This window comes from Phoenix dactylifera, chromosome 11, assembly GCF_051530095.1.
Source record: "Phoenix dactylifera cultivar Ajwa chromosome 11, Ajwa_hap1_PhDact_Kaust_v1.1, whole genome shotgun sequence".
NCBI lineage: Eukaryota > Viridiplantae > Streptophyta > Magnoliopsida > Arecales > Arecaceae > Phoenix > Phoenix dactylifera.
In genome coordinates, this window is record NC_143200.1 from 12,477,536 (window position 1) to 12,504,287 (window position 26,752).

The 26,752-nt window shown below is 38.8% G+C and overlaps 2 protein-coding genes and 1 long non-coding RNA gene across 8 annotated transcripts in view; 2 read left to right on the forward strand and 1 right to left on the reverse strand.

Moving 5' to 3' along the window:
* LOC120105898 (FAD/NAD(P)-binding oxidoreductase family protein) overlaps positions 1 to 9,812 on the forward strand; it is a 28,655-nt gene extending 18,843 nt beyond the window's left edge. For 2 of the 3 annotated variants that reach the window (XM_088706827.2, XM_039122310.3), the window contains 6 exons: positions 5,863 to 6,150; positions 7,382 to 7,573; positions 7,695 to 7,853; positions 8,363 to 8,599; positions 9,067 to 9,389; positions 9,531 to 9,812. In XM_088706827.2, the coding sequence (XP_088562953.1) occupies positions 5,863 to 6,150; positions 7,382 to 7,573; positions 7,695 to 7,853; positions 8,363 to 8,599; positions 9,067 to 9,381 (1,191 nt within the window). In that variant the 3' untranslated portion in view covers positions 9,382 to 9,389; positions 9,531 to 9,812. Of the gene's footprint in view, positions 1 to 5,862; positions 6,151 to 7,381; positions 7,574 to 7,694; positions 7,854 to 8,362; positions 8,600 to 9,066; positions 9,409 to 9,530 lie in introns of all 3 variants that reach the window. The other variant, XM_088706829.2, reaches the window with a different exon arrangement.
* A 2,887-nt stretch (positions 9,813 to 12,699) lies between these two features.
* Positions 12,700 to 14,536, forward strand: LOC149751628 (uncharacterized). The gene is made up of 3 exons (XR_016397815.1): positions 12,700 to 13,244; positions 13,339 to 13,891; positions 14,264 to 14,536. It is a non-coding gene; the product is annotated as an uncharacterized LOC149751628 (long non-coding RNA).
* An 877-nt stretch (positions 14,537 to 15,413) lies between these two features.
* LOC103717252 (Acyl-CoA N-acyltransferases (NAT) superfamily protein) lies at positions 15,414 to 25,222 on the reverse strand. Of its 4 annotated transcripts, none has more exons than XM_088706830.2 (4): positions 24,705 to 25,212; positions 23,853 to 23,905; positions 16,899 to 17,075; positions 15,414 to 15,988 (listed from the first exon to the last, which is right to left on the reverse strand). In XM_088706830.2, the coding sequence occupies exons 1-4, from the start codon at positions 25,119 to 25,121 to the stop codon at positions 15,751 to 15,753; spliced, it is 885 nt and encodes a 294-aa protein (XP_088562956.1). In that variant the 5' UTR covers positions 25,122 to 25,212; the 3' UTR covers positions 15,414 to 15,750. The 4 variants fall into 4 exon arrangements, with proteins under 4 accessions (XP_088562956.1, XP_088562957.1, XP_008803790.3 ...); XM_088706831.2 differs by having other exon boundaries at positions 24,906 to 25,210; XM_008805568.6 differs by having other exon boundaries at positions 15,414 to 15,979; positions 24,705 to 25,209.
* Positions 25,223 to 26,752: the final 1,530 nt, after the last annotated feature.

Genomic DNA, 26,752 nt, shown 5'->3' on the forward strand with positions numbered 1-26,752 from the left:
GGTCGACCCCTGAAGTATTGGGGTCGACCACTGATCTGCAGGGGTCGACTCCAACGCCGTGCCAGGCGTGCCATTCAATCAATGATGGAAATTTTTGATCTTTGACTGGCTTAGGGACTTCATGATTTATGTTCCTAAGGGTCTAAGTCATTCTTGGGCTAGGTTTAGACTCAATGGAAGAGAGCATATAAGTCATGGACTTGGGTTGAGTGCTTTCTAATGTGGCTTAGGGGGAGATTGAGTTGGCTTGGGATTAGACTAAAATTGAGAGCCTATATAAAGGCTTGATGTAATCAGTTTTAGGGTTATCACTTGTATTATTTTCTAAAGAAATAAGAGCCGCCAGAAAACTTTCTCCCACGTTCTCTCTTCTCTTCCTCTTCTTCTCCACGAAAACCCTAGTTTGTGATTGTGATTCTTCATCTCTTCTTCCTTCTTTCCCCATGCGGCCTGACGCCCTAGGGGACGCCCTAGGTTAGCGGATATCAGGAATCCACATGCTTCCGCACAGCGCCAACATAGGATCTGTGCGACAGGGCCACCTTGACCCTAATCGCTTTCCAGGCCGCCCTCTAACCTATCCTAGTCAAAGAGGACCGGTGCCATTTCCTAATGTTGATAGGGGTTATTGCTACAATGTAGAACCTAGAGAGCCTTGTGACCATAATGAAGATGTGATGAAAGGCATCCGGGTTGAAGCTCCCACCTTTGATGGTCGCCTTGACCTAAAAGTCTTCTCAGACTGGTTGCACGAAGTGGACTTCTTCGAGTGGTATAATTTGTCTGAAGAAAAGAAAGTTCGGTGTGCCAGAATGAAGCTCATCGATCGAGCTAGGTTTTTTGGCAAAACACTGAACAACTCCTAGCTAGGAGACGTCAATCCGCCATAACTGATTGGATAGAAATGAAAGAAAAACTTAAAAAAATACTTGCCTTTTAGCTACCAGGATGATCTCCTTGACCGATGGAATAACTTAAGACAAGGCACCCAATCAGCTGTTGACTATATTGCCCAATTTGATGAATACATGATGCGATGTAATGTGATTGAGGATGAGAGGATGTTCGTAAGCCGGTTCCGAAGAGGTCTCAATGATGAACTCAGGAGAGAACTTGTCCTTCGAGAAGTGTCTACGTAAGACCAGGCTTATACATTCGTACAAAATTATGAGCAGGTCTCCAAGTCCATGTTTGTGAGGTGTTCTGAGACTCGGGGCACTTCCAAGGGTACTAATTCTTCGAGGCCCAGACCTTCTGTGAGCTCCTTTACCCCTCGACCCCTTCCTATTGCCCTTATCCCATCCCCAACTCTCCCTCCCTCTTCTCGTCTCTTCGAGTGTTTCGACAGTGAAACCACTGCATGCCACCACCACACTCGGTCCCGCCCCCCTCTCACACCTTCTGATCCTGCCCCCTCTCGTTAGGCCCACACTGCACACCCCTCTTATTAGGCCCACACCATGCAACAAACCCCCCCTCACACTGTCACAGGCCCACCCCATAACCTCTTAGCAGGCCCGCCCCTTCCCCTTTTATTCAGGCCCATCAGGCATCCCCCACCCGCCACTTCCATTAGGCCCATCAGGCCATCCATACTTCTGCCCCTTCTTTTCAATTGTAGACTCGACAGTTCCACCACCCTACCTGGCTCCGCCCCTTCTAAATCGAAGGCCCAACGAGTTGCTGAGATCAGGCTTGCTGAGTTGCTGTGATTAGATCCGATTTGAGCCATTTGACGAGCCTACTTGCTGCGACTATGCTTCTGATTGTTACCCCAGCCTAGGTTAGATCCTCCTCTTCCTAGAAAATTTATTTGTTCGTCTAAATTCAGCATCAATGAACTCTTGTGTGCTCTATTGACTTTTTTTTACTGTGCATTTAACACACACGCCCCAAACAACCTGAGACACCCTTGTAGTGGCCCCTTTTTGCTATTAATTGTAGGGCTGCTTAATCTTTGGAAGATCTTCGAGGCTCTGTGATACCCTGCAATACACGAAATACTGACACTATTTGACTGCAATTACTTTCTTGCATTTATTACGTGATCCTCTTCTTGATTTCATTTGCTATGGATTAGCTTTTCGTTTATATTGAGCATATACATTGCACTCTAGGCATCATTTTCATGCATTAGGTCTGCCTAGGAACCACCACTGTCTTAGTATTGTAGGGCCATGCACAACTTTGCACCCTCATTATATGCACGTTTGTAGTGGTTGTGTTGTCTCCCTGTTAGATTCCCTACTTGCCATGGATCCCAAGATCGAAGCCTTGCTAAAGGCTGTCCAAGACTTGACCACAATGTCCACCTAGGCCGACGCACAATTAGACTCAATTGAGGCTTTCCTTCAGAGGATTATGGAATTCAAAGAAGGTAGTTCCTCCTATTTGAAGGGCCCAGAGATCGAGGACGAAATACTAGACCATCTAGGATTTGTGCGACAGGGCCACCTTAACCCTAATTCCTTCTTAGGCCGCCCTCTAACCTACCCTAGTCAAAGAGGATCGGTGCCATTCCCTAATGGCAATAGGGGTTATCGCCACAATGTAGAATCTAGAGAGCCTTGTGACCATGATGAAGATGTGATGAAAGGCATTCGGGTTGAAGCCCCACCTTTGATGGTCGCTTTGATCCAAAGGTCTTCTCAGACTGGTTACACGAAATGGACCATTTTTTTAAGTGGTATAATTTGTTTGAAAAAAAGAAGGTCCAGTTCGTCAGAATGAAGCTCATCGGTCGAGCTAGATTTTTCTAGCAAAACACGGAACAACTTCTGGCTAGGAGACGTCAACCTGCTATAACTAACTGGATAGAAATGAAAGAAAAACTTAAGAAAAAAATACTTGTCTCTTAGCTACCAAGATGATCTCCTTGACCGATGGAATAACTTAAGGCAAGGCACCCGATCAGCTACTGACTACATTGCCCAATTTGATGAATACATGATGCGATGTAATGTGATTGAGGATGAGAGAATGGTCCTAAGCCGGTTTCGAAGAGGTCTCAATGATGAACTTAGAAGAGAACTTGCCCTTCGAGAAGTGTCCATGTTAGATCAGGCTTATACATTCGTACAAAACTATGAGCAGGTCTCCAAGTCTATGTTTGTGAGGTGCTTTGACATTTGGGGCACTTCCACGGGTACTAATTCTTCGGGGCCCATACCTTCTGTGGGCTTCTCTACCCCTCGACCCTCTCCTGCTGCCCCTATCTTAAGCCGAGACACCAAAGGCAAGGGAGTCCTTGGTGAGCCTCCAAAACCAAATTTCAGAATTCAGTACTATAAATGCTAGGGTTTCGGTCACGCTGCCTCCCAATGTGCTAATAAATCTTTAGTTATTGATTAGCAAAAGCAGAGAGGTGATACAGATGACTTGGAGGAGCAAGTCTATGAACCAAACATCGATGAGGCAAGGGAGTCCTTGGTGAGCCTCCAAAACCAAATTCCAGAATTAGTGCTATAAATGCCAGGGTTCGGTCACGCTGCCTCCCAATGCGCTAATAAATCTTTAGTTATTGATTAGCAAAAGCAGAGAGGTGATACAGATGACTTGAAGGAGCAAGTCTATGAACCAAACATTGATGACATTCAGGACATTGATGAAGAGTGTGATGAAGGACCTGATATCCTAGAATGCATCCTCACTACATCTATATCATTTGCACCTTTAGAGAGAGAGAGAGTTTGACCAGTCCATCATGAGTGCAGTCAGATGTGCCCTCGCACAACCCAAAGAAACTGATGATTGAACAAGAACCTCGATTTTTCATACTTATATTAAGTGCAGAGAGAGATTGTAAGGTCGTCATCAATAGCGGGAGTTGCATTAATGCAATATCCTTCAACATCGTCTTCCGCTTGGGTTTGACTCTCGTTCCCCAGCCACAACCATATAAGGTCTCTTAGATTGACACAACTTCTATGCACATCAAAAAAAGATGTCTTGTGCCCATTCACATCCTTTCTTACAAAGACGCCATATGGTGTGATGTAATTTCGATGGATGTAGGACATCTAATTTTCGGAAGATTTTGGCTGTTCGACTTTGATGTCACCATCTATGGTCGATCCAACTCTTGTTCTTTTGTGTTCGAGGGCAAAACAATTAAACTCAATCCGTTGCAGCCCGAGGCACCTGATAAGAACAAGAAATGCGAAGTGTCAAAGGACAAGGTTCTCCACATCCTGCGTCTCGCTGAATTTGAGCGAAATGTGTTCAACGAATCTTTGGCGTCCACTCTATTTGTCCAAGAAATTCACCCCCATAATTTAGTCAACAGGTCCATAGGTAGGAGTCCATTTGAGGTAGTGCATGGTTGTAAGCTAGGAAACCTCCATATCTCTTACCCATGCCTCCCCAAGTTAGGATTCCCAAGTTTGCACATGCATTTTCACAAAATATTCATGAGTTGCATCAGAAAATTCACAAGTGCATTCATGCTAGTAATGCTCCCTATAAAATGCAAGCTGATTCCCACAGGCGTTCTAAGAAATTTCAAACTAGGGATTGTATAATGATTCGTATTCAGCCTGAGCACTTTTCTTCTGGAATCGTTAAGAAATTACAGTCTCGTAGTACTGGGCCATTCAGGGTGTTGTACAGGGTTGGCACTAATGCCTATGTCATTGACCTCCCATCTGATTTTGGTACTAGCCCAACTTTTAATGTTGAAGATTTGGTTGCTTACAAGGGCCTACCGACAATCTTCGATGACCCTTTTGCTGAGCCCCCTCCTGAGCCTGATGATTCCCCTATTACTGATCCCATACCAGCTTCGATTCCTTTACCTCTCCACCGAGCACAAAAAGAGCATGTTGATGCTATTTTAGACGATTAGATAGTTTTTACCAGTGATGGAGGCATCCAGTGCTTCTTGGTTTGTTGGCGAGGATGACCAGAGTTCGACTCTATTTGGATCATGTGTGAGAAGTTTCAACGGGTTAACCCGGACCTATTGGAGTTCTACCAGAGCTACACCGAGTTGCGCTCGTCAAGGTCGATTTCTTTCCACCTGGGGAGAGCTGGTGTGGACATCAGTGCCAAGTCATCCGTCACTCGGGTCTATGGTCGCCGCAGGAGGATGGTCCAACCAGTTTGATTTCATTTCACTCGGGTCTACGGTCGCCACAGGAGGATGGTCCAACCAATTTGATTTTATTTTGGGGTGATTTTATGTTATTTGGACTTATTAGGGTATTTTGTTATTTGACAGCCTTTAGGGCTTATTTTGGTATTTTGTCATCTCTAAGGGTTTTTGTGAGATTAGTTTCTTTTAAGGATTTTTTGCATTTTCTGGGTCTTATAAATATGTTGGACCGTACACCGTTTAGGGTATGCTATGAATGAAATTGTAATTCTTTTCTTTTAGCTCTGGTGAGAGACCCTTAGCAGGGCTAGGTGCGAAGCCTAGTTCTTTCTTCCTCCTTCCTCCTCTCTCAGTCTCTATTTTTTCTTCTCTCTTCTCTTCCCCTGCTGTTCGGCATCACCAGCTGCATTCATCAAATAAGTAAAATTCTAGATGGTTGCACATAAATACATAAATTGTACATTTTTATGTAAATGCATACATAAGCAACTTCATCCATACAATGCATGTACATATGCACGCATGTATGTGTATTGTATGTGTTTGAGTATCTGTTCTTGTGCGAGCACGTGTATATCATATATCTGTATATCCTTTTGTTTTATCTGTCATATTAATTGCCTGCTTAAGAATGATGATAGAACTGCATGAATCAAGTTTTGTTAATTTGTCTCAACATGCTTTTGTTACTTGAATGCCAATAATTATGTTTTCCAACAAATTTTGTTTCATCATACATATTTCAAATAAGAAATGGAATTAGTCAACAGGATGTGGTTCTGCCAATGTCGGCTGCTGCAACAGCTCTTCCTCCTCTTTCTATTCGAGGGGATTGGGGTGTTCTCTCGACAGCAGCAGCTAGATATGCTCCATCTTTATTGAAATCATTTATCCAAATAGGACCTCAAGGAGCTCTAGGTGCTACTAAGCTGTTGAGACCCTTCTCAGAGATTATTGATTCACTGGAGCTGAAAAACCCTTTTATTCGTAATTGGGTGGACCTGTTGTGCTTTCTACTTGCAGGGGTCAAATCTAATGGGACACTCACGGCGGAAATGGTAAACTCAATTCTTCAGTTATTATCTATGGTCTTTCAGAACCTATGTGCTGATTTTTCCCCCAATTTTTCCTTCATTAACAGTAAGATTGTCATGCAAAAACCTTGGCTTTTCTCAAAACTTCATAGGATCTAACATGATTGTAATATGAGGCCTACTTAACCTCTATTAAGAGTGATGTGGGGACAGGAAAGATGATAGTGAAAGATTCCAGAAGTGATAATGCCAAGGAAGCTCCCAATTTTTCAGTTATAGCCTTCAACATTCTAAATGAAAGTAGTGGCTGTATGTTAACTACTATATGATGGATAAGTTCAAAAATGGACAAGGCAATAAAATCTGATTGAGTTATTGCAAAAATTTGTAGCAATAAAAAATGTTTGTTGGAGATCAGTTGAGGATTGAAAACTGCTGTCACTGGCCAGGGTCCGGCATAGGAAACCCTTGCACACCCCAATTTTAGCAAACCAGGCTGAGTTGTCCTGTATCATGTTGTATTGAGGCGTTCTGCCCCGAATCATTCTGTATCAAGTCATATTTAACTTGCACTGCTTGGTAAACCTTTTTCTTTATTGTTTTGCTCATTCGTACTGAAAACAACTAACGCTGTTTCAGCCTCCTATTGAGGTATGTATCTTATCAGCTGGTGACTGGTATGAGTCTGTACTTCAATGTTTAAATCCTTAGTCTGTAGTATGTGGAAGCAAGTCTGGATGTGGTTGTGACTGAGTGGGGTGGGTGTACCATTCCTAGAAGAATATGGTAGCTAGTAGTATAAATTACATGTCACTAGCAAACAATTAGCAAAACAAAGGCATGAACTATTGACTTTTGAAATCACACATATCTAGAACAACTTTATGGAAGTTTGATTATGTTTACTATATTGTGTTATATTGAACTCAATTAGTGTTGACATATGGGTGATAACTAGACAGTTTCTTTTTTGTAAAAAAGATGTTGATTAAAATTTGGTTTTCTTCAGTTCTAAAAACAATCATCAGGTAAGATTAGAGTGTCCAAATAATATAAGCCAAGTTATTATCAATCAATATTATTTATTTCTTTATTTATTTGTTATTTACATGTTGATATCTACTGGTTTTTGACTCCAGAAGGCCCTAATTATCTTATATAATCATGATTGCTAGCCATGTTATGCGTTTGCATTTTACTTTTTATTTGTAGACTCATGCTTTTTATTTTCATTGTACTCCGTTGCACTTCTCAGGTTTATATGTTTGCAGAATGGTATAAACCAGGGTGCTTGCTTGAATATCCTCTTCATGGAAGTGGGGCAGTAGTAGATGCTCTTGTGCGAGGAATGCAAAAATTTGGTGGAAGGCTTGCATTGGGTACTCATGTTGAAAATATTCTGGTTGAAAATGGTCGAGCTATTGGCGTCAAGTTAAGGAGTGGACAGGTAAGTGTTCGTCATATATGTTTCCCTTAATTGTCTGCACCTAGGCTTTTCATTTGGGTTTTATGCAATTTCTGGGAATGGTAGCTGCTGACTAGTTCATTGGCGTTGATCTTTTATGTAGATTGTACGTGCCAAGAAAGCTGTTGTAAGCAATGCATCTATGTGGGACACTTTGAATTTGCTACCAGCAGATGCCATCCCAAAATCTTACCAAACTAAAGTTAAAGAAACCCCACAATGTGAATCATTTATGCATCTCCACTTGGGTTTTGATTCACAGGTCAGCTGAAATTCCTTTCCTTTGTGTTTGAAACTACATTATGCATAAGTAAGTGATTTTTTTCCATTTCTGAGTATTTTACTGGAGAAGCAAAAATTGACGCAATTTCTTCGTAGAGGATGACTGACCCAAATAGTCTTTTCGATTCACCATTGTACAGCAAAGTACTAGCCAACTAATGCTACTTGATAGCATTTTCCATCGTGTCTTAACATTGAAATAAAAAGCTAGTTGTCTTTTTAATAAGATAATCTCCTTACCAAAATTTTCTGAAAAATAAAAGAGCAAATTTGATGGGTCATTAGATGGCATTTCTGTTCCCTGCAAAAGTTCACAAAGATTGTGTTTCAACTTTCAATGCTGGACATCCTTCTTGCTATCCATTTAACAAAGAGCTTCTGTTCCCCTCTGCAAGAGATTTACACAATTGAATACGTCTTTTTAACTTTTCTGCATCTTTGGCTTTATTTGGTTCTCCTGCAAAGCAACTAATCACATGTAGTTGACAGGACATCCTGGAAGGCCTGGGAATCCATCACATAGTTGTTAATGATTGGAGCAGGGGTGTAGATGCTGATCAGAATGTTGTCTTAATTTCTGTACCTAGTGTGCTCGGTAAAGACTTGGCACCCCCGGGGAAACATGTTTTGCATGCTTATACTCCAGGAACAGAACCATTTGGCTTGTGGGAAGGGCTTGATCGTAGAAGTGCAGAGTATCGAGGACTCAAAGCAGAACGATCAGAGGTATAGATATTTGATCCTAGATCATTACTTCATTTTTCTGTTACTTCTATAATCACTTTAAGGTCAAGAAGTATTAGAATTTTCTAAACCACTCAAATAGCTGACCTTGAAGGCATTGTATTTCTGTCTGTCATTATGTTTTTTAATCTGTTTGTTCTGTTTATAGGTAACACATTTATAGCTGTAAAAAGCCTGACAGTTGAGTTTAATTTGTTACTCATCCCTTCGACTTCCTATAGCATAAGCTTCCTTGCCAACTTCACATACTTTGATGGTGATTCTTTACTTGCAAGATGAATTTCACTAGATTAGGTAAACAGGGAAGTTTAAGGTTTCCATGGTTGACTTGAGACATAAACTGCTTTAGAACTTTTGTGACTGATCTTCTTGTTTAAAATATTTAGTCCAGCTGAAATCAATCCATCTTCTTTGTTTCCTTAAGCTGTGAATGGTTCTTTTGGTCTCAGGTAATGTGGAGAGCTGTTGAACGTGCTCTGGGTCCTGGATTTAGTCGTGAAAATTGTGATGTGAAATTGGTAGGAACGCCACTTACTCACCAGAGGTTCCTTAGAAGGAATAGAGGAACATATGGCCCAGCTATAAAAGCTGGAGAAGCCACGTTTCCTGGTCATTCAACACCCATCCCACAGCTCTTTTGTTGCGGCGATTCAACTTTTCCAGGAATTGGAGTTCCAGCAGTGGCAGCTAGTGGCGCTATAGTTGCCAATTCTTTGGTATCTGTTTCGCAACACTCTGAGCTTCTTGATGCTGTTGGAATTTGATTGCCATGGTCAGCATACAGCTTCTTTGTATGTTATTAATGTCTGTTCCTTTTGATATACTTCTCCCAAGCACTTTTAATAAATTCTTTTATTTTTCAAATAATCTCTACTGCTTTGCATGCTAAGCTATCTAAGATTTCTGACTGTAGTGGTGCGTCATGGACAACAGCAGACATAAAGCCAGTTTGTAGAGGTTCATGATTGACAGCACTTGAAATTGGTGACTTGGTAATGGCAATGTAAATTTCTAAGGAGAGGCTGCAAAAAACCCTGTGGCGGCTTTTGAACTTCTGTATTATATGTGCAATTTGTTTGGACAACAGACTGGTTATATCAAAAAATACACATCACAAACACTGTACCATGAATTCTCAAAAACATTGTATGTTGGAGATACTATGATCTACTAATGCAAGTTCAGATTGCCCTGACTCTCTTGTCAATCTAGGTGAGAGTGTGCAATGAGAATTTGTGCCATGGAGTGTTCTATAACCATAACTAATGATCTTGGTCCTACCTATGCAGACAAGGTCTATGGATCATATTTCATTGACCATTCCCTTTATTCTTTCAACGCCTTTCTCACGAAATGAACATTCCTTTCACTCCCCACTTTTGTCACAGGATAGAACAAAGCATTTGCTCTTGTATCTTTTTCTCCTGAGATGGAATTGGCCAACGAGCAACCAACCTACATTAGCTAAGGTGTGAGTGGATAATAGATCACTCCCATAGCAACTAAACATGTCATGCCTCTCACCTCCCCCAGGTTGGGTGAGCAATAAATGTCGTCATTACTGGTTGGATGGGGCTCAATCTGCCAACTCTGTTCAAATCCAAGAATCCACTGCTCTTCAGCCAAAATTTTTCTGAACATCTGCATTTCTCAGCCCTATGTTTCCTCATCCCGCACACTCTGTATTTCTCATCCCATATTGGTTAGTGTATGGCCATTAAACATCAGGGGGAAGGTCGAATCCTTGCTTTGGTATTATTATCTATCTATTTAGATAGATTTATCATTTAAAAATCAAGAAAAAACATGCATTGCACGTGCCATACTGTAGTCGGTCATTGTTGCAATCCCAAGATTTTCTATAATGCTCATTCCTAACATTGTCAAACAAATTTCTTAATATTTTACTAGTCTAAATTTCTAGTGATTTTATATGTTCATAGATTGTGAAGCACATATATAAATATTGGCAATGACAAGAACAAGAAGTTCATCTTGGTGGGCATATATTTCCTTTGATTATATAAATCTAATCTAAATAAGTAACAGTCATTTATCCTGCATCACACTATTTCTGAATGAATGATTGAATGGTCCTTTCTATCTCGAATGAGTTATGATCCGCATTTAGTGACGAGATTTTTGATCAATGAATTGTAATTATTACAAATTTTTACCTTTTTTTTATAGAAAGAGATCATTTTCTAATGTTGTTGTTGGTGGTGATGATGATAGTGGTACACTCCTCCATATGCAAGTTCTTGTCATCCACTATTTCCCAGGAAGTCTATATTAAAAATTTAAAGTTCTCATCTTTCTCATTCCACTCTCTCTTTTTAGGTAAGCACTTCAACCTATCTGGATCACTTAAGGTCTTGTGTTGATATTATCTTTTAATAAGATGAATATTTCTTTTGGACGTGGGAACTAGAATGCATTAATGAAAAAAAACCAACATCATGAGTTTATTTCTGATTGGCCTATTGCAATAACATCCAATTTCTCTGTTTATAAATCTTGATTATAGGGAATGTAGTTGAGCAGTCCTTTCATTCTCAGTTGGCCTATAGCTATAGCTAGAACTACGCATCTAAATAACTAGTTATTCAAAATGTGATCAAGTGCTCTATGTAGGCCGGTAGACAGTTATTGCAAATTCTCCTTGTATTTATAATATATGAGACATTCTGGAGCATAAGGTTTGGTCCCTGGCACAAGAATATTAATTACCATGGAAGCTTTTAATCCATTGTTCATGATACCTTGAAGCACATCTCCATCTGCCCATATTAAGTATCATGTTCCTGATCAAAATATTGAGCACCATGTTGTACATACTCCACTCATAAGAAGTCATGGTTTCTTCAATTTTGATACCCCCTTCCCGTGAACCAAACGGGTCCCAAGTATTTGACATAGATAATCATCATGCAATTTCTTTGAAATAATTGATAATGCTCTTGCAGTTATTCTAAAAGACATGTTTAAATAGGCAGTTGTCATTTAAGCTTTTTTAGATGGCGGTGGGGTTGGGATCAAGCTTAAGGACTCTTTGGCATATGCAACTCTCTCCATCAACCCTTACATGGTGCAAAAGTTCACCGAAAAATGTAGTGCTCCAAGTTGGAGTTCCCTAATGGGCAGCAATCCAGTCTGCAAATTGGTTGCACTCCTAATACGTATAGTTGAGGTGAAACTCCTAGATGCAAGAACCATATTTCAACACTGATATAGCATACTGTAGACCAATCCAAGCAGCTTGCAATTCAATACCAGAGTTGTTGTAGACATAGAATTGTTGTAAATAGAGGATTCGGCTATAAGAGGACATCTCTTATATGTTAAACCACGATTCTAAGTGCTGGATTAGGGATCATCCTTCGCTGACCCCTCGAATTTGACCATAACAATTCAGAGGGAAGGGAATAGCAAAGTGAACCAATGGACTGAAAAGGAGCTGCGCAAAACACTAGAGCTATCCCAGTGCTTGGCTTCCCAACTAAGGTCCATTGGAGGCTAGTGAACGTTATTCTGCTGTAGATATGCAGCAGACTACTACAGTTGGACTGGTCGAGCTAGGAAGCTAGAAGAATAATGCTTGCCACATTTGTTAGTTCCAAATTTAAATGAACTCTTAATTGGACCATAGGCATCATCTATTTAGCTTGTACCTCAAAATATCCCATACTCTGTTATATATATATATATATATATATATATATATATATATATATATATATGTATGCATTTATGTACATATGTATATATATGTGTACATATACATATACATATATACATACATATGTATATATATATGACTATTATAATATAATAATGATAGTAAATAGTACTATCATAATATTAGTATAATATAATACAATATACTATATTACTAGTTATTATAATATTCGATAGAAAGTATTACAATTATTATTATTATTATTATTATTACATATAAATATATTATTATATATATTATAATATTATTATAATATATGAATGTGATATTATTGTTTTAGTATAATATTATGATATGACTATATTATAATACTATTTTTAACATAATAAAGCGTGAAGTATTATTGATCTATAATGTATACATTTTATTTTAATCTAAATATTATAATAAACAATGTAATTATCTTTGAAAGGGTGATTACCAAGTAATTAAGATGGATTATAAAGGAACAAATATAATAACTACAAAATTTGGGGTATTTTGGTCACACAAAGAGCTTCTGGTAGGACTAGAAAGCTATTTTAGCCTTTTACCAAACACTTATATATTATCTAGAAGTGCTTTTTAGGCTCTAGAAAGCACTTTTGGCCCTTCCAAAAGCAATCCAAATGGGGCTTAAGTTTCTCTTATCAGGATAATCATCCATATAAAATAAATTTCTCTCTAATCATCTAAATTTTTTGAAATTTTCTGGCTTGCTGCACCTCCCCTTGATCGCATAGGATACTTCAACTCTTTCAGATAAGACCAATTATTGATGTTACAAATTTTTTAATTATCATTTGATATTTTGCTTGCCCCAGGTTTTCCAATGTCGCCTGCCCCCAGAAGCACTTGACCTGGTGTGCAGGTTTTCTGCAGTACCCACCAAATCTGCGGTGCACTGCTGTATGTTCGGATCAGATCATACCCTTTGAACAGCATGATTTATTTGTGATAGTATCAATATGCTGTTGAATTCTAAGCATGTGATAACCTGCAGTTGGAAGCCTGCACGCACCCCTTCTTTGATGAGCTGAGAGACCCAAATACTCGTCTACCCAATGGCTGTCCTCTTCCTCCCTTCTTTAACTTTAAACATCAAGGTAAGAAACCCTCGGGATAATGAGCATATATTATAGCATAAAGCAGCAAGTAATTCTTTTGTTTTGGCTAATATTATATAAATTTACATGTGGATGTGACTTTGTTACAGTGATTAAACACCATCCTACCTCCAAGAGCTTGATGATCAGTCATTGGACCATTGCACTATATCACTTTTATAGCCTTTTTTTCATGAAAATCAGTATTGTGTAATCTCCTTCAGCTACCATAAAGCAATACCCCAACAACATGAATTACCATTTTCTTGCTTGATTTTTTTTGTTAGGACGGACAAATTGCAAAAGCCTAGTTTGAGTACATCCACAAGAGTCAGAAAATAAAATATCCTGAAAAGGAGGTAGCGGGGCTGCACCGTCCGTCCACAGCGTCTTGCTGGAATGATCGGCAATAAAAGATGCAAACCAATCCACGGCTTTGTTTGCCTCGCGGTAAACATGACTATTTGCTTGCTAGTAAATATAATATTATGAATCCTAGTAAGTAATATATTATCTATTTACAAATTCTTAGGTATAATTTTACTGTTTGCTTGATGAAGGTCTGATTAAGTGATCCCTGTACATGTCTTTATACAAGCATATTATCTTTTGATTGAATACTTGTTTAAGAAATTTTTTCGTCCAATGTTTTGCTAATTTGATATTCTATCTAGATGATGACTCGTAAAGCATATAAAGCCAATATATTTTCTTCATTTTATATTGTAATTTCCAATATTTGGATGATCACATATATGCAAGTCAATATGCACATTTTCAGCTCTTGCATTGATGCATAGTCTTCTGTCTCTGGCTTGCCAGCTCATGACCATGGCGGAGATTATGCTCATCCCTCCAAATGCTCTTGAACGCCTTGCTCCAGAGCATGCAAGAGAGCAGAGTTTGTGCATGGCCTTGCAACTTTGTAGGTTCGAGAAATGAAGCATTCCAGTTATCCCTTTTCATCGGGTTTGGTGGTTCATGAGATATGTAAATTCACGGTTCTTTTTTTTAATTTCAATTTCTCTATTGATATTTTTCTTTTTCTTTAAAAAAAACCTGAAACACTGAAATTTCCAGACAACATGAGATTGCAAGGCTTATTTTATAATATCAGTTATGTTATATCTCCATCAAGAAGAATCATAATTTACTTGTGAATTGTGACTGCAATGGGTGGGTCCCTCCCTTCCTTTCACTAAAAAAAAAAGCATCTGACTGCAATGAGTTCTATGTTATGAAATTCAATAGCTAGCTTGAGCCCTATAAGCAAAACCACTGTTCCAGTGAGAAAAATTGATCAAGTTCCCGCAATGTTGCTTTTTTGGAACCAGCTGAATCTGGTGTTGATTCTGAGCTAGTGGAACTCATTGTCAATTGTCTTTGCTGATTATAAAAGACACTGTCCTGTAAGCTTTACTGACATTAACAAAAATTAGGATTTAATTGTGAGTTTCTGACTGCTTTGAACTGCAGCATCTGCTTAAGCCCTATAAGCAAACAACCACTACTCCAGTACAGCCCCCCCCCAACAAAAAAAAAACAAAAAAAAATATCAAACAGTTCTCCATATTTCGACCGCCTGAATCAGGCCGCATTGTTGAGCCAATGGAACTCATCTTGTTAATATTTTTGCTAATTATATGCCCTATAAGCTCGCTGGGAATAGATTTGGATGGACAAAGGCTTGATAGTGCTGCAGGACTTTGATTATTCTTCTGAGAAACGGCGTTATATTGCAACCATGAGTAAATGATCAGAAATCAACATCCAGAAACATTCTGCTTGCATTCATATAAAAGGCCGAACAGGTTTAAATTCAGGGCAGTGAAGTTGGAGATTCTCTATGGAGAAGCAAAGGTGGTCGGAAATCAAGTTCTGCTTTATTTTATAGATGCTGAAGTGAAAGAAAATAAATAAAATGGAGCTTTAAATTCTGCATAGTTTGTGAAATAAATTATTTTTCAAATAATTTCATAAAAACATTCAAGAAAGGTTGTATAGCATATTTTGCGAACTCAAGCTACATGATGGATATTCTAAGCATGAAATTGCATGACATGAATCTGCTTGCAATACATGAAGAATACAACTATTTCGTTGATTAATGATTATCACCGCAACACCATTTTACTTGTACATTAACATCCATCCATCCATCCGGAGGCATCTGAAAAATTTGGAGCGGTATTTTGGCATCTCCAATCAATGCAGACCAGCATGAGATGAAAATTGTTAGTGGGATCTGCTTTTCATGTTTTAAATTTATAATGACAAAGTTGTAGGCTGGCAAGCTTTCAAAGTTGAATTTAGGGAGTTTGGTGCAAGACAGATGGTTTTATCATTAGAACACGACGCTTCTTGCCAATCCAACCAATCCAATGAGGATCTCCTGATATCACTTTGTAGCCTGCTTTTGAATACAGGTTTTGAGCTGCTGAATCATCTTCGTAAGCTCGCAGAGCCAGGTAGCGGTAACCCCACAGAAGTGAGAGTGCATCACAGGCTTTAAGCAGAATAGTTGCTACTTTCTGCCTCCTATATAAACTATTTTCTATTAATGACAAGTGATTTGTTGAGTAGAAAAGTAAATCAAATGTGGAAAATATTTTGGTTTCTAGTAACAAGTGCATGCTGATAATAAAGAATCTTCCACCTTTTCTTTTTTCGTGCCTCGGCAACCATGACATTGAACTATCCTTCAACTTTTCTGATGATGGATCACAAATGAAATGTTGAAATCATGGATACATAGCATCATTTATGATAAGCCAAAAGGATGCTCATGAAGGAATAAGGAAAAAAAAATCTGTCACTTTGACATTTGAACAATGAGCAAAAAATAGATCATGTAATCATTGCTCCTTTTTCTTTTTCTTTGCTTTCCTTTTTTTTCTTTGGAGGACAACAGTGGAACAGTACCATCTGGACTCAAACAGGAACGTCTCCAAAGAAAAAGAATTTTTTTAATTATTTATGTAAGTTAATTAATCATACCCTACCAGGCGGCGAAAAGCTAGTTTGAGTGCTTGGCAATGCCAAGTAACCTGGGTTTCTGGCCCCCACACCTGTAGTGCTAAGGTCCAGGTTGATATCATGAGAGAAATCGTACCCCGCATTCTCCACTAAGCATCAGGCTTGCCATGCACATTCTCATGGAGATAGGCTTTTATAAGGATTTTGCCGTCAAACTATTGAAAGACATTATGTCGAACAACTGCTAAGTGGCTGCATGGAAGTCCTCTCTATGTAATATTCCAAAATCTAACTAATTTCCTTTCCTCAATCAAAATACTAACAGAATGACAACTGCATAGAATTCTTGCATATTTCGGTGATAGTTGGTTTTGTCCTCTAAGCATCAGCCATGAAATCTAAGCTTATAATCATAAAAACATTCATGCAATTAGTACTTCCTATGAGTGGTATGACGAGGTAGTTAGAAAACTGCACTTACCTAAATTTCTTGAGAACAGCCATCCCAGACACATACAGATACTCTTCTACACCTTCAAGATGTCTAAGAACTTCTTCATCTCTCTGGACTGTCACATCTACAACCCCCACAAGCTCATGCTCCGGTGCCCGTAACAAGTCAGGTACATTTACAGATTCCACGACCAAACAAGCATACCTGCCGAAGAAGCACTCATATATATAAAGAAAATCAGAAATGTGCATGTTTATTTTATTCTTACAATCTGAAATATGTATACTTAAAATATGACGTTCTTAAAAATTTCTATACTCCCATGTGGTAGTAAGATGGTCTCCTATCATTCAGCAACATCATGCACAAACTTAGTTTACACTTAGAATGTAAGCAATTTGAACAGTAATAAGTGAATGGGCAGTTGAATCTAAAATAGCAAAACCCGTTATTGATGCAGATGTATATATATTGAAAAAAATATGCAATGGCTTATGGAATCACCCCGATTTTAGGGCTTATGCGCCAGCCCAGAGTGGGCCCAACAACGCCTAGCCCTGCCCGACAGCGCCCAGCCCAACCCTTGGGCTTCTGGGCCAGCCCGAAGAGGTCAGGCCCAAGGCTGCCATGCCTTGTGGCATGATGCAGCGGAGAAGGAAGTTTTCTTCCTCTTCCAATTTGGGCCGAAACTGAAGTTATTTAGGCAATCTGAGTTCAACTAGAACTTTAGGATTTCACTTATTTAACTCCTCCTCCATTGAAAGCAGTCCACAATGAGTCCAAGAATCGTCGCCGATCTCGATCATCCTTCACCGAGTCTTCTCCTTGATTTGTCGTCTGGAAGAGTCGCCGGAAAGCCTTGCTGGACTGAGGTATGAGTTCTTCATCTCATCCTTTTTCTTTCTTAGAGTTTTGGGCCTTCATTTCTTTGGATTTGAGCTGGCAATTGCCGGATCTTTATCCAAAATAGAGCACCCTTGTTTTGGCCATGATTAGCCACTGCCGACCGCTGGATTTGGCTGGGGTTGCAGCCACCCAAGGCCGCCATCGGGTGGGTAGCTAGACCATTAAGGCTGCCACTTGTTGCCGGCGAGAGGGAAGGAAGAAGAGAGACGGGAAGATGGATTCTTCCCTCCTCTCTATTTTCTCTCTACTTTCTCTCTCTAGAAGTTCTATGGAACTCAGAATTAGGTCATGTCGACCTGATATACGAACTCGAGTTGATTCCTGAAAAGAGGCCTTGAACTGCCTTAGTAGACCACCTACTGGACCGATCACTCCGGCTCTATTGAATATCCCTGAAATTCCCATCGATGAACCATGTTGATTGATTTTGGCTCTGATTGTGTTCGATTCATTGAGTGAATCATCTGCACCAGACCCACACGAAACCACAGTACGCTCGGTCAAGTATTCTCGAATTATTAATTTAAAGATATTAATTAAAAATTAATTTTGCTGTTAATATTTTAAATAGGTCTAGCGGAGTCGTCTAGCGAAGTCTGACTGTCTAAGACAAAAAATGTAAGTAGATCTTGCATTCCTTATTATTTTTTAAATTATCATATTTTTTCTGCATAAGATTCGATTGTGGAAATGACATATTTTCTTAAAATTATGGTTGAATATATGTGTTATGAAAATTATACTTTATTAGTTCTATGTATCTTGTAATGAAATAGTATTGTTATGAAATATGAATATGATCATCCCATTAGTAATTTTTATCTATTTATGTGTATGTTTTAAGAAGAAAATTATAAGTATTTGAAAGGTTCTTAGATAGCTATGTATGGTCCTCGCTAGTAGGTATAATAGTTGGTAATGACTCTCGCCAGCGGGTATAATAGTTAGTAATGGCCCCTCCAGTGGGTATAATAATTGGTAGACTGTGGCATGCAGTTGATTACGACCCTATCACGGAAATAAAGTGACTATAGCACAAATATCTGTGAGCAATATTTTGATCCAAAATAGGGTTAAGAGATATTAAGAATGATTTATGAATTCATTTGCAATATAAACTTGGAACTATGTTTATGAAAAAGATAGATGATTTAGGCATGCATGATTGGCTTTATGACTTGTTTTAATATATTGTACTATGAAATGCTTTATTATGGCAATAACTGTTATTTTTCTTAAATGATGTATTGACATGGAAAAACTTATTATTGATTCGATAAGGTAATGAAAGATCTATTTACTGAGCTGTGTCATTCATATATCTCTGTGGTCCAGACTTGAAGTTCGTACTAGCAAGCTTGGCAAATTATATAGTAGAACTTTAGTTTTTTGGTTGCTTATGAATTTGTAGCTTAGTAATCTTTTAAATATTGAGAATTATGGATTGGTTTCTATGTTTAATGTAGATGCTCTGAACCAATATTGGTTGTATTTAATGAATAATAAAATTAAATTTTTATTAATTATATTTTTTTTGAGATGAATTCAAAGTTAAGATAGATTTGAAATTTTAAATGAAACGTTTGGCTTTGTGTTATCGTGGGTTTATCTCTTGGTTGCACAACCATATCATACTTCAGATCTAGGGTGTAATAATTATGCTCCGGATTTGGGGCATGACGGCTTGAGCAAAAATAAAAAGGTATTGAGACAAAACTGTAACCGAGCAAGACTCAAAGCAAATTGTGCAGATGTTCCATGTTTGCCGGGAGAAGAAACTCCAATGCCATCCTCAATGAAATAGCTCATTATATAAGCCTAAAAACCCAAACATCGAGAGATCCACCAATTTGTCTGGAGTATACAACGACTAATATTCTGATACCAATCCAAACTTCTGGTATCTAAAAGAGCAAACAATTTTTCAACAATAAGAAAATATATCCTGTAAGGTCAATAATCTTTTTTTCTTTTTAGGTCCAAAAATGAAAATGTCTCTTAGAAATTATAGTAGCTTGACTAGAGTTGGGCATCGGGCCGGACCGGGCCGGGCCGGCCCAGGCCCACCGGGCCCAAGGTCTAAACGGGCCGTGCCTGGCCCGGCCCGCTTATGAAGCGGGCCGTGCCGGCACGGCCCGTCTCGGGCGCAAAAGGAAGACGGGCCGGGCACGGCACGCCACGGGCCGTGCCAGGCACGGCCCGTAACGGGCGCAAACGGGCCGTGCCAGGCACGGCCCGTCTGGAGAGGGGGGGAGAAAAATAGCCGTTTCCAACGGCTATTTTGGGAAAATTCCATTTTTACCCCTCCCAACAGTCCAATAACGGCTGAATTGAGGGGTATTTTGGGAAATTTTTTTTTTGGGCTTCTATAAATAGCCCTTTCCTCCCTCATTCTCACCACACCAAACCAACTATTCTCTTCTTCTCTACTGCTATTATTTCTCTCTTCTAAAGTGCTCTTCTAGCAATTTAATTTTTAGTTTGCATTTAGCAAGTGTTCAAGTGCTACACAAGAGGAGGTTCCTGTTGAGAAGAGAAGGTCACTCCTGTTGAGAGCACAAGAGGAAGCTCAGAATCTCGGCTCTGCCTCTGCCCTCCGACCCTCTACTCAATTCCTCCTTGTGGTTAGTTTTTATTTTTTGAATTCATCAATTTAGATATGTCATCTTTTGAGGAAAGTCAGTTTGGCATTCCTCCTGTTTCTGAGGGAGAAGAAACTAATCCCCAACCCCATGTTCCTAGTTCCTCTAGAACTAGTGAACCGAGTGAAGATCAAACCTCTTCTCGTAAGAGGACTAGTGCTGTATGGAATGAATTTGATAGAGTTATGGTTGATGGAGTCTGGAAAGCTAAATGTAAAAAATGTGCCAAACTTTATAGTTGTAGTAGTAGTGGGGGAACAGGGCATTTAAAAAGACATCAAGAGAGTCATAGGATGCATGATTCTCATGCTCAAACTCAAAGTACCCTTAATATACAAGGGGGATTACTTGTAGGTAATTTTGCATATAATCATGAAAATCTAAGAAAAGCACTTGTAAAATGGATAGTTAAGGATGAATTACTTTTTAGTTTATGTGAATCTTTTAATTTTGAAGAATATGTTCAATTAAACCTACAACCTGCTTACAAAAGAACTAGTAGGCGTACATTTAGAAGAGTAGCTATGACTAACTTTTTAGCAATGAAACAAAGTTTAATTGAAACACTTTCTACTTTAAATGTAAAAATTTCATTAACTTCTGATATTTGGTCAGCATCTGTAGGTAGTAATTGTTTTATTGCCATTACTGCTCATTATATTGATAATGATTGGCAATTAAATAAATGTATTCTTGCTTTTCGTGCTTTTGATTTTCCACATTTTGGGCAACAAATTTCAAATATCATTTATCAAACTGCATGTTCATATAATATTAATGATAAAATTATGTCTATTACTTTTGATAATGTATCTAATAATAATTCTGCTGTTGCATTATTAAAAGACTCATTGCATCCCATGTTAGATGGAAATTTATTGCATATTAGATGTGCATGTCATATCTTAAATCTTTCTGTTCAAGCTGGCATGGGTATGATTCAAGATGTGATTGGTAAAATTAGAAATGCAGTTTTTTTTATTCATGCTTCAAGATCAAGACTTCAAGAATTTAAGAAACTATGTATAAATCATGGTAAACGTTTTAAAAATTTAAACTTGATGTAATTACTCGTTGGAACTCAACATATAGCATGATACATGGTGCATACCCATATAAAAACTTATTAAGTGCATATATTAATGATCGTGGATTAGGCTTTACATTGACTGAAACTGATTGGAATAAAGAAAAAATTTTGGAAGATTTTTTGCTTAGTTTTTATAATGCTACCAATGTTCTTTCTGGTATTTATTATCCAACTTCATGTTCATTTTTACAACAAGCATATATAATTAGTCAAAAATTTGCAGAACATAGATATGATGATGTTTTAATGCCTATTATTGACCTAATGGAATCTAAATGGAATGAGTATTGGGACAAGATATGTCCTATGCATAACTTAGCTGCTGTATTTGATCCTAGAGTTAAATTAAATGGCGTGCTAATTTTACTTGATGCATACTGTGAAAATATGAATCAAGATTCTGAATCTGCTAAAAATGAGGTAAAACAACTTCTTTATGATATTTATGCTATATATGATGAAAAAATTCGTGGATCTAGAACACAAATACAAACCTCTATTTCTTCTTCTAGTAGTTCTCGTTCGTCATCTATTTTTTCATTCATTGCACAGAGAAGACACACACATGCTTCAAGTTTATCTTCATCTTCTTCATCTTTAAGTAGTGAACTAGAATTTTATTTACGAAATGATCTTCAGTCTGCATATGATGAAAATCAAATAGAGAATCTAGATGTATTATCTTGGTGGAAGAGTGTTAGAAATCAATATCCTGTTATGTCTGCAATTGCACGTGATATTTTAGCTGTGCCGATGTCCACGGTAGCATCGAAATCCGCTTTTAGTGCAGGTCGGCGTGTTCTTGACGAAAAGAGAAGTAGGATGACGGGCGAAACGGTGGAGATGCTTCTCTGCTTCAAAGATTGGTTGGATGCTGAGGCAAGGCTTCAAGATAAAGGTGGACATAATACAACATCCTCTGATGATGATGATACAAACACTACTGAAGACTGAAGAGTGAATACTGATTCACTGAATCACTGATGATTAGTAAGATTTCTTAATTTTTTATAATTGTACATTTTTATTGTATTTTGGAGGTCAGACCAAGGTTCAAACCTCGGCCCTTTCTTCTTGTATTCTGGAGGTCAGACCATGGTCCAAACCTCCCTTCATGTACCATTTTGATTTAAATTAATAAACTGGTAGGGGTCTATGCCAAACCCCCCACCATTAAGGTGGCTTTATATTCATAAATCCTTAGTTTTCAATATTTATTAATTTATTAAAAAAATTTATGAAGCATTAATTTTTATCGGGCCGGGCCGGGCCCAGGCCCGGACCGTGCCAGGCCCGCGGGCCAGCCCGGCCCAGGCCCTTATGGGCCGTGCCGGGCTGCCCGCGGGCCGTGCCGTGCTTGGCCCGCGAGCCTAGAGCGGGCCGTGCCGGCCCAGGCCCGAAGCGGGCCGTGCCGGCCCAGGCCCGAAGCGGGCCGTGCCGGGCTCGGCCCGCGGGCCAGTAACCTGTGACCCAGCACGGCCCCCTTAAATGGGCCGTGCCAGGCACGACCCGGCACTGTAGCTATCGGGCCGTGCCAGGCACGGCCCGCTTCGTGCCGGGCCGTGGGCGGCCCGGCCCAGTGCCCAACTCTAAGCTTGACTGCAGTCCTCAGCCAAAATACTTCCTTGAAAATATCCTAAGAAAGTTGCCAATTTCAAATACTATGTAACTTCAGATTTCTGTTTCATTACATCTTGCATGAGATATTGTGGTGTATCAATCTTTGATCTCTCTCTCTCTCTCTTTCAAAAAAAAAAAAAAAAAAAAGAAAAGAAAAAAAAAAGTCACTTGTCCAAAATTTCACCTCACGTCCAAAATTTCAGCTTACAGAGAAACCAACAAATTATCGTCTAACTAGGAGTTTTCAAACAACATGCATGAAATAAAATAGGACTTGCAAAACATTTTATCTTTGCATGTTAAACCAATCAGTTTGATGTCCCAAGAAATCACAAGTGATAAATTTTCAAGGAAAATCAGAACCAATCATTTATTTTTTTAAAAATAGTGTTTTAGGCTTTTATCAATGTCATTCCATCTTTTGTAATATAACTTAACCTGAAAACAAAACCCTCAAGGTCAATTCCTGTGTGAGATGAGAATGTCCATTTATCCTAATTGAACAGTGGAAATGAACATAGTAAAGGCCGACAAAGAGCAAGGCTAGCTGATTGGGATATTGGACATATGAAGAACATACTGATAGGCATCATGGATGATCATCATCTAATTGATCCTCTTATTGTAGAACCGAGGTAAAATTAGGATCTCTTTTCAAGTAACAAGGTGAAGTGAATATGTAAAATGATACTAGGGAACAGGTATTAGGATCAAGAACCACACCTGTCTGGTGGTGAATTCCTAATTCTATACATGAGAGCAGAAAGCACTTCAGCCTGTTTTGTGGCAGCACCAACAAACATGAAACAAAACATGAGAGGTTAGAATCATGTCTATCCCAATTCAGTAAGTTGAAAAAAATGGCAGGGCAAGAAATGTGTTCCAAATTCAAGTTATATGAATAGTGATAATCAGCAGTGAACTAAGAAATTTATTATGTGACAAATTAACCATGTATACAGTCTAGTGTAATAGGTATAACTGAAGACATGTTAGTGCAGGGTTTCTGTAGAGTGGTAATTATAGTTTCACTTAATTAGTCCCTCAATTTATAAACTTTTCTTATTAAATAACAATCTCAAACATGAAAATAATAAAATAATGGATGTAATAGAAGAACCAGTATTAATCAGTATTCATTATGGAACTGTACTAAAAGACAACATCATAAGGTAAAGTTAGTTGAAGAAGAAAGAAAAATAATAAATGTATGACAATTCAGTATACCATTCAAAATAGCTAACTAAAAAATATTTTTTAAAATTTTTTAGTTCTGTATAAATGCTTAAGATTTTTTCAGTAAATGACCGATATGAGACTAAACACATGCCCGCACGGATCTTCAAAAAAAAAGTCTAATCATAAATATAATTTTAGCACCATTTTGGCAGAAAAAATAATGTAAACATAATACATAGTCATCAAAAGTAAATAACTTTTCAACAACAAGAGGAGGCAAGAAAGAAACAAAATTCTGCAAAGAAAAACCACAAGAAAAAAATTTATGAACGACTTGAACAAGAGAAGCAGCATGCATGGATCCATGAAGAATTAAATTGGCAGCAGAGTCCGTACTTCAAAGAACTTAAAGAAGAGGTCATTGAACAGAGGCACCGGGACATGGAAAGCTTCAGCCTGGACATAGGCCACCCTCCTTATCTCCTCTCCCACCTCAACCATCCTCCTCACTCCCCACCCAAACTCCCTCACCAGATGACCATCTTGGCCTTGGCCGACTCCACACCTTCCACTCTCTTCCTCACCTAAAAGACTCACCTCCTTTGCAGCAGACCAGCAGACCGGAGCTCTGCTCTCCCTTGTCACGACCTTGCACTCCTTTGTGCATTCCAAACAATGTATTCTTTGCTTGCTGAGAGTGGCTTGTTTTGTAGACTTGGAAGTGTGAGAACGGAATTGGGAGTTCTGTAGAAGATGTTCAGAGAAGCCTTTCGAGAGAAGTGGGATTGTTGGGTTCGCTCTTAAATTAGCCATGCCAGCACTGCATAGTGGAGTAAGCGCTAGCAAGGCTTCAGTTCAGAGGAATTCGCCACGAATTTTCCATCTTATCTTTAAAATAACGCTCTTGAAGAGCAGCCAGTCGTTTGACAGCTTTAAAAGCCTGGTGTGAGTCTTGTACAAGATGCAGACCATGTAATTAAATGCGCAGAGATTAACTTTTGGATAATAACACATTCAGGAAGGAGCATAAAAGGATGGCTGATTGTATTGGATTTGAGTCTCTCACAACTGGGATGCCAAGAAATTCCCTAATTGGATGGTCTGAAGGATTTATGATAGTTATATAATCTAAAAGTGCTGATCCAAACGGATGAGTGAAAATTAGAGATTTTGCAAAAGCAGTCCATTTTTTTACATATTTTACCTATTTTTATTTATTTATTTGTTACAATGATTTATCTAATTTTTTTTAACATTTTTGCACCTGGTCATTTTTTTAAGGAAAGTCAAAAACATATTTTCTTTATACAAAAAATATATTTGTTGAGCATGCAATGCATAGCTATGAGTTAAATTGTTGACAACTAATCCAAGCCAGTCCAATTTAAAAAAGGTTGATGAAGCTTTTTTTTCCAAGAATTTTAGAAAAGAAAAGAAGGACTTCAATTCCATGCCACTCTTTCGTTTCTAGCCTCACCCTCGGTAAAAGGAAGTGCCGGCGATGTATGCCTCTCTAGCGGCGGTTGGTCCCGGTCGACCACCAGACCTTCTCTCCCTCTCCTTTTTTTTTCTTCTCTCCCATTTCTCTCTCTCTTTCTCCTCTTCAAATCTTAGCATAATTGCTCTTAGATCCAACCATCGTCGATTAAATCTGGCAATCTCTGGTCAACAACCAACCATCTGTATCCTTCTTCTCTCCTATCACTCCTTTTCTCCATCTCTGTCTTTGTCCTTCTCTCTCTCTCTCCCTCCCCTCTTTCTCCCTCTCTCTTTGTATATCAATGTAGCCACCAATCAAATCCTACCGTTATTGTCTAGATCCAATTCCAACTGGCCCCTCCCCTCTATCTCTCCACTCTAACCTTCCCATTCACTCTTAACTCTTTTCTTCTTGGTCATTTCTCTGTATTCTATCCAATAATAATGAACCTTAGTTCCTCGCCTCTTGCCACGATTCAATCTCTCTTTCTTGTTCCCCCAATTTGGTGTGGTGACTTTCTCAAGCTCCATATCTTTTAGACATGGCTCCCCTCCTCCTTCTCTCTCCTTAATCTCTCTCCTCCATGATTCTCTTGGCGTGGTTCGCCGAGTTGGCATTTCCCCCATGCATGGTCGCCCTTCCCCTCCTCCCTCCTACTCGTTCCCATGATCCCTGATTTTCTTTCCTCCCCCTCTACCTTCTCCCTCTCCTCCATAAGTGGTACGGGAGCTTCCTCTTTTCTATTTTCTTGGTGTTCTGATCCCCGATTATACTTCATCACTAGTGTAGTTTGCAGTATTAGGTTCATGATGGTGGTAGTCTTCCTATCATAATCCTATGTTTGTTGGCCCCTTTTCTGATCTGGTCCTTCATTTCTTCCCTTCCTTGTCTACTCTTTAACTTCTCTCCCCCTCTCCTAGGGGATCATTATGTCGTCTCGCCATATGGTCATCTTTTTTTGGTA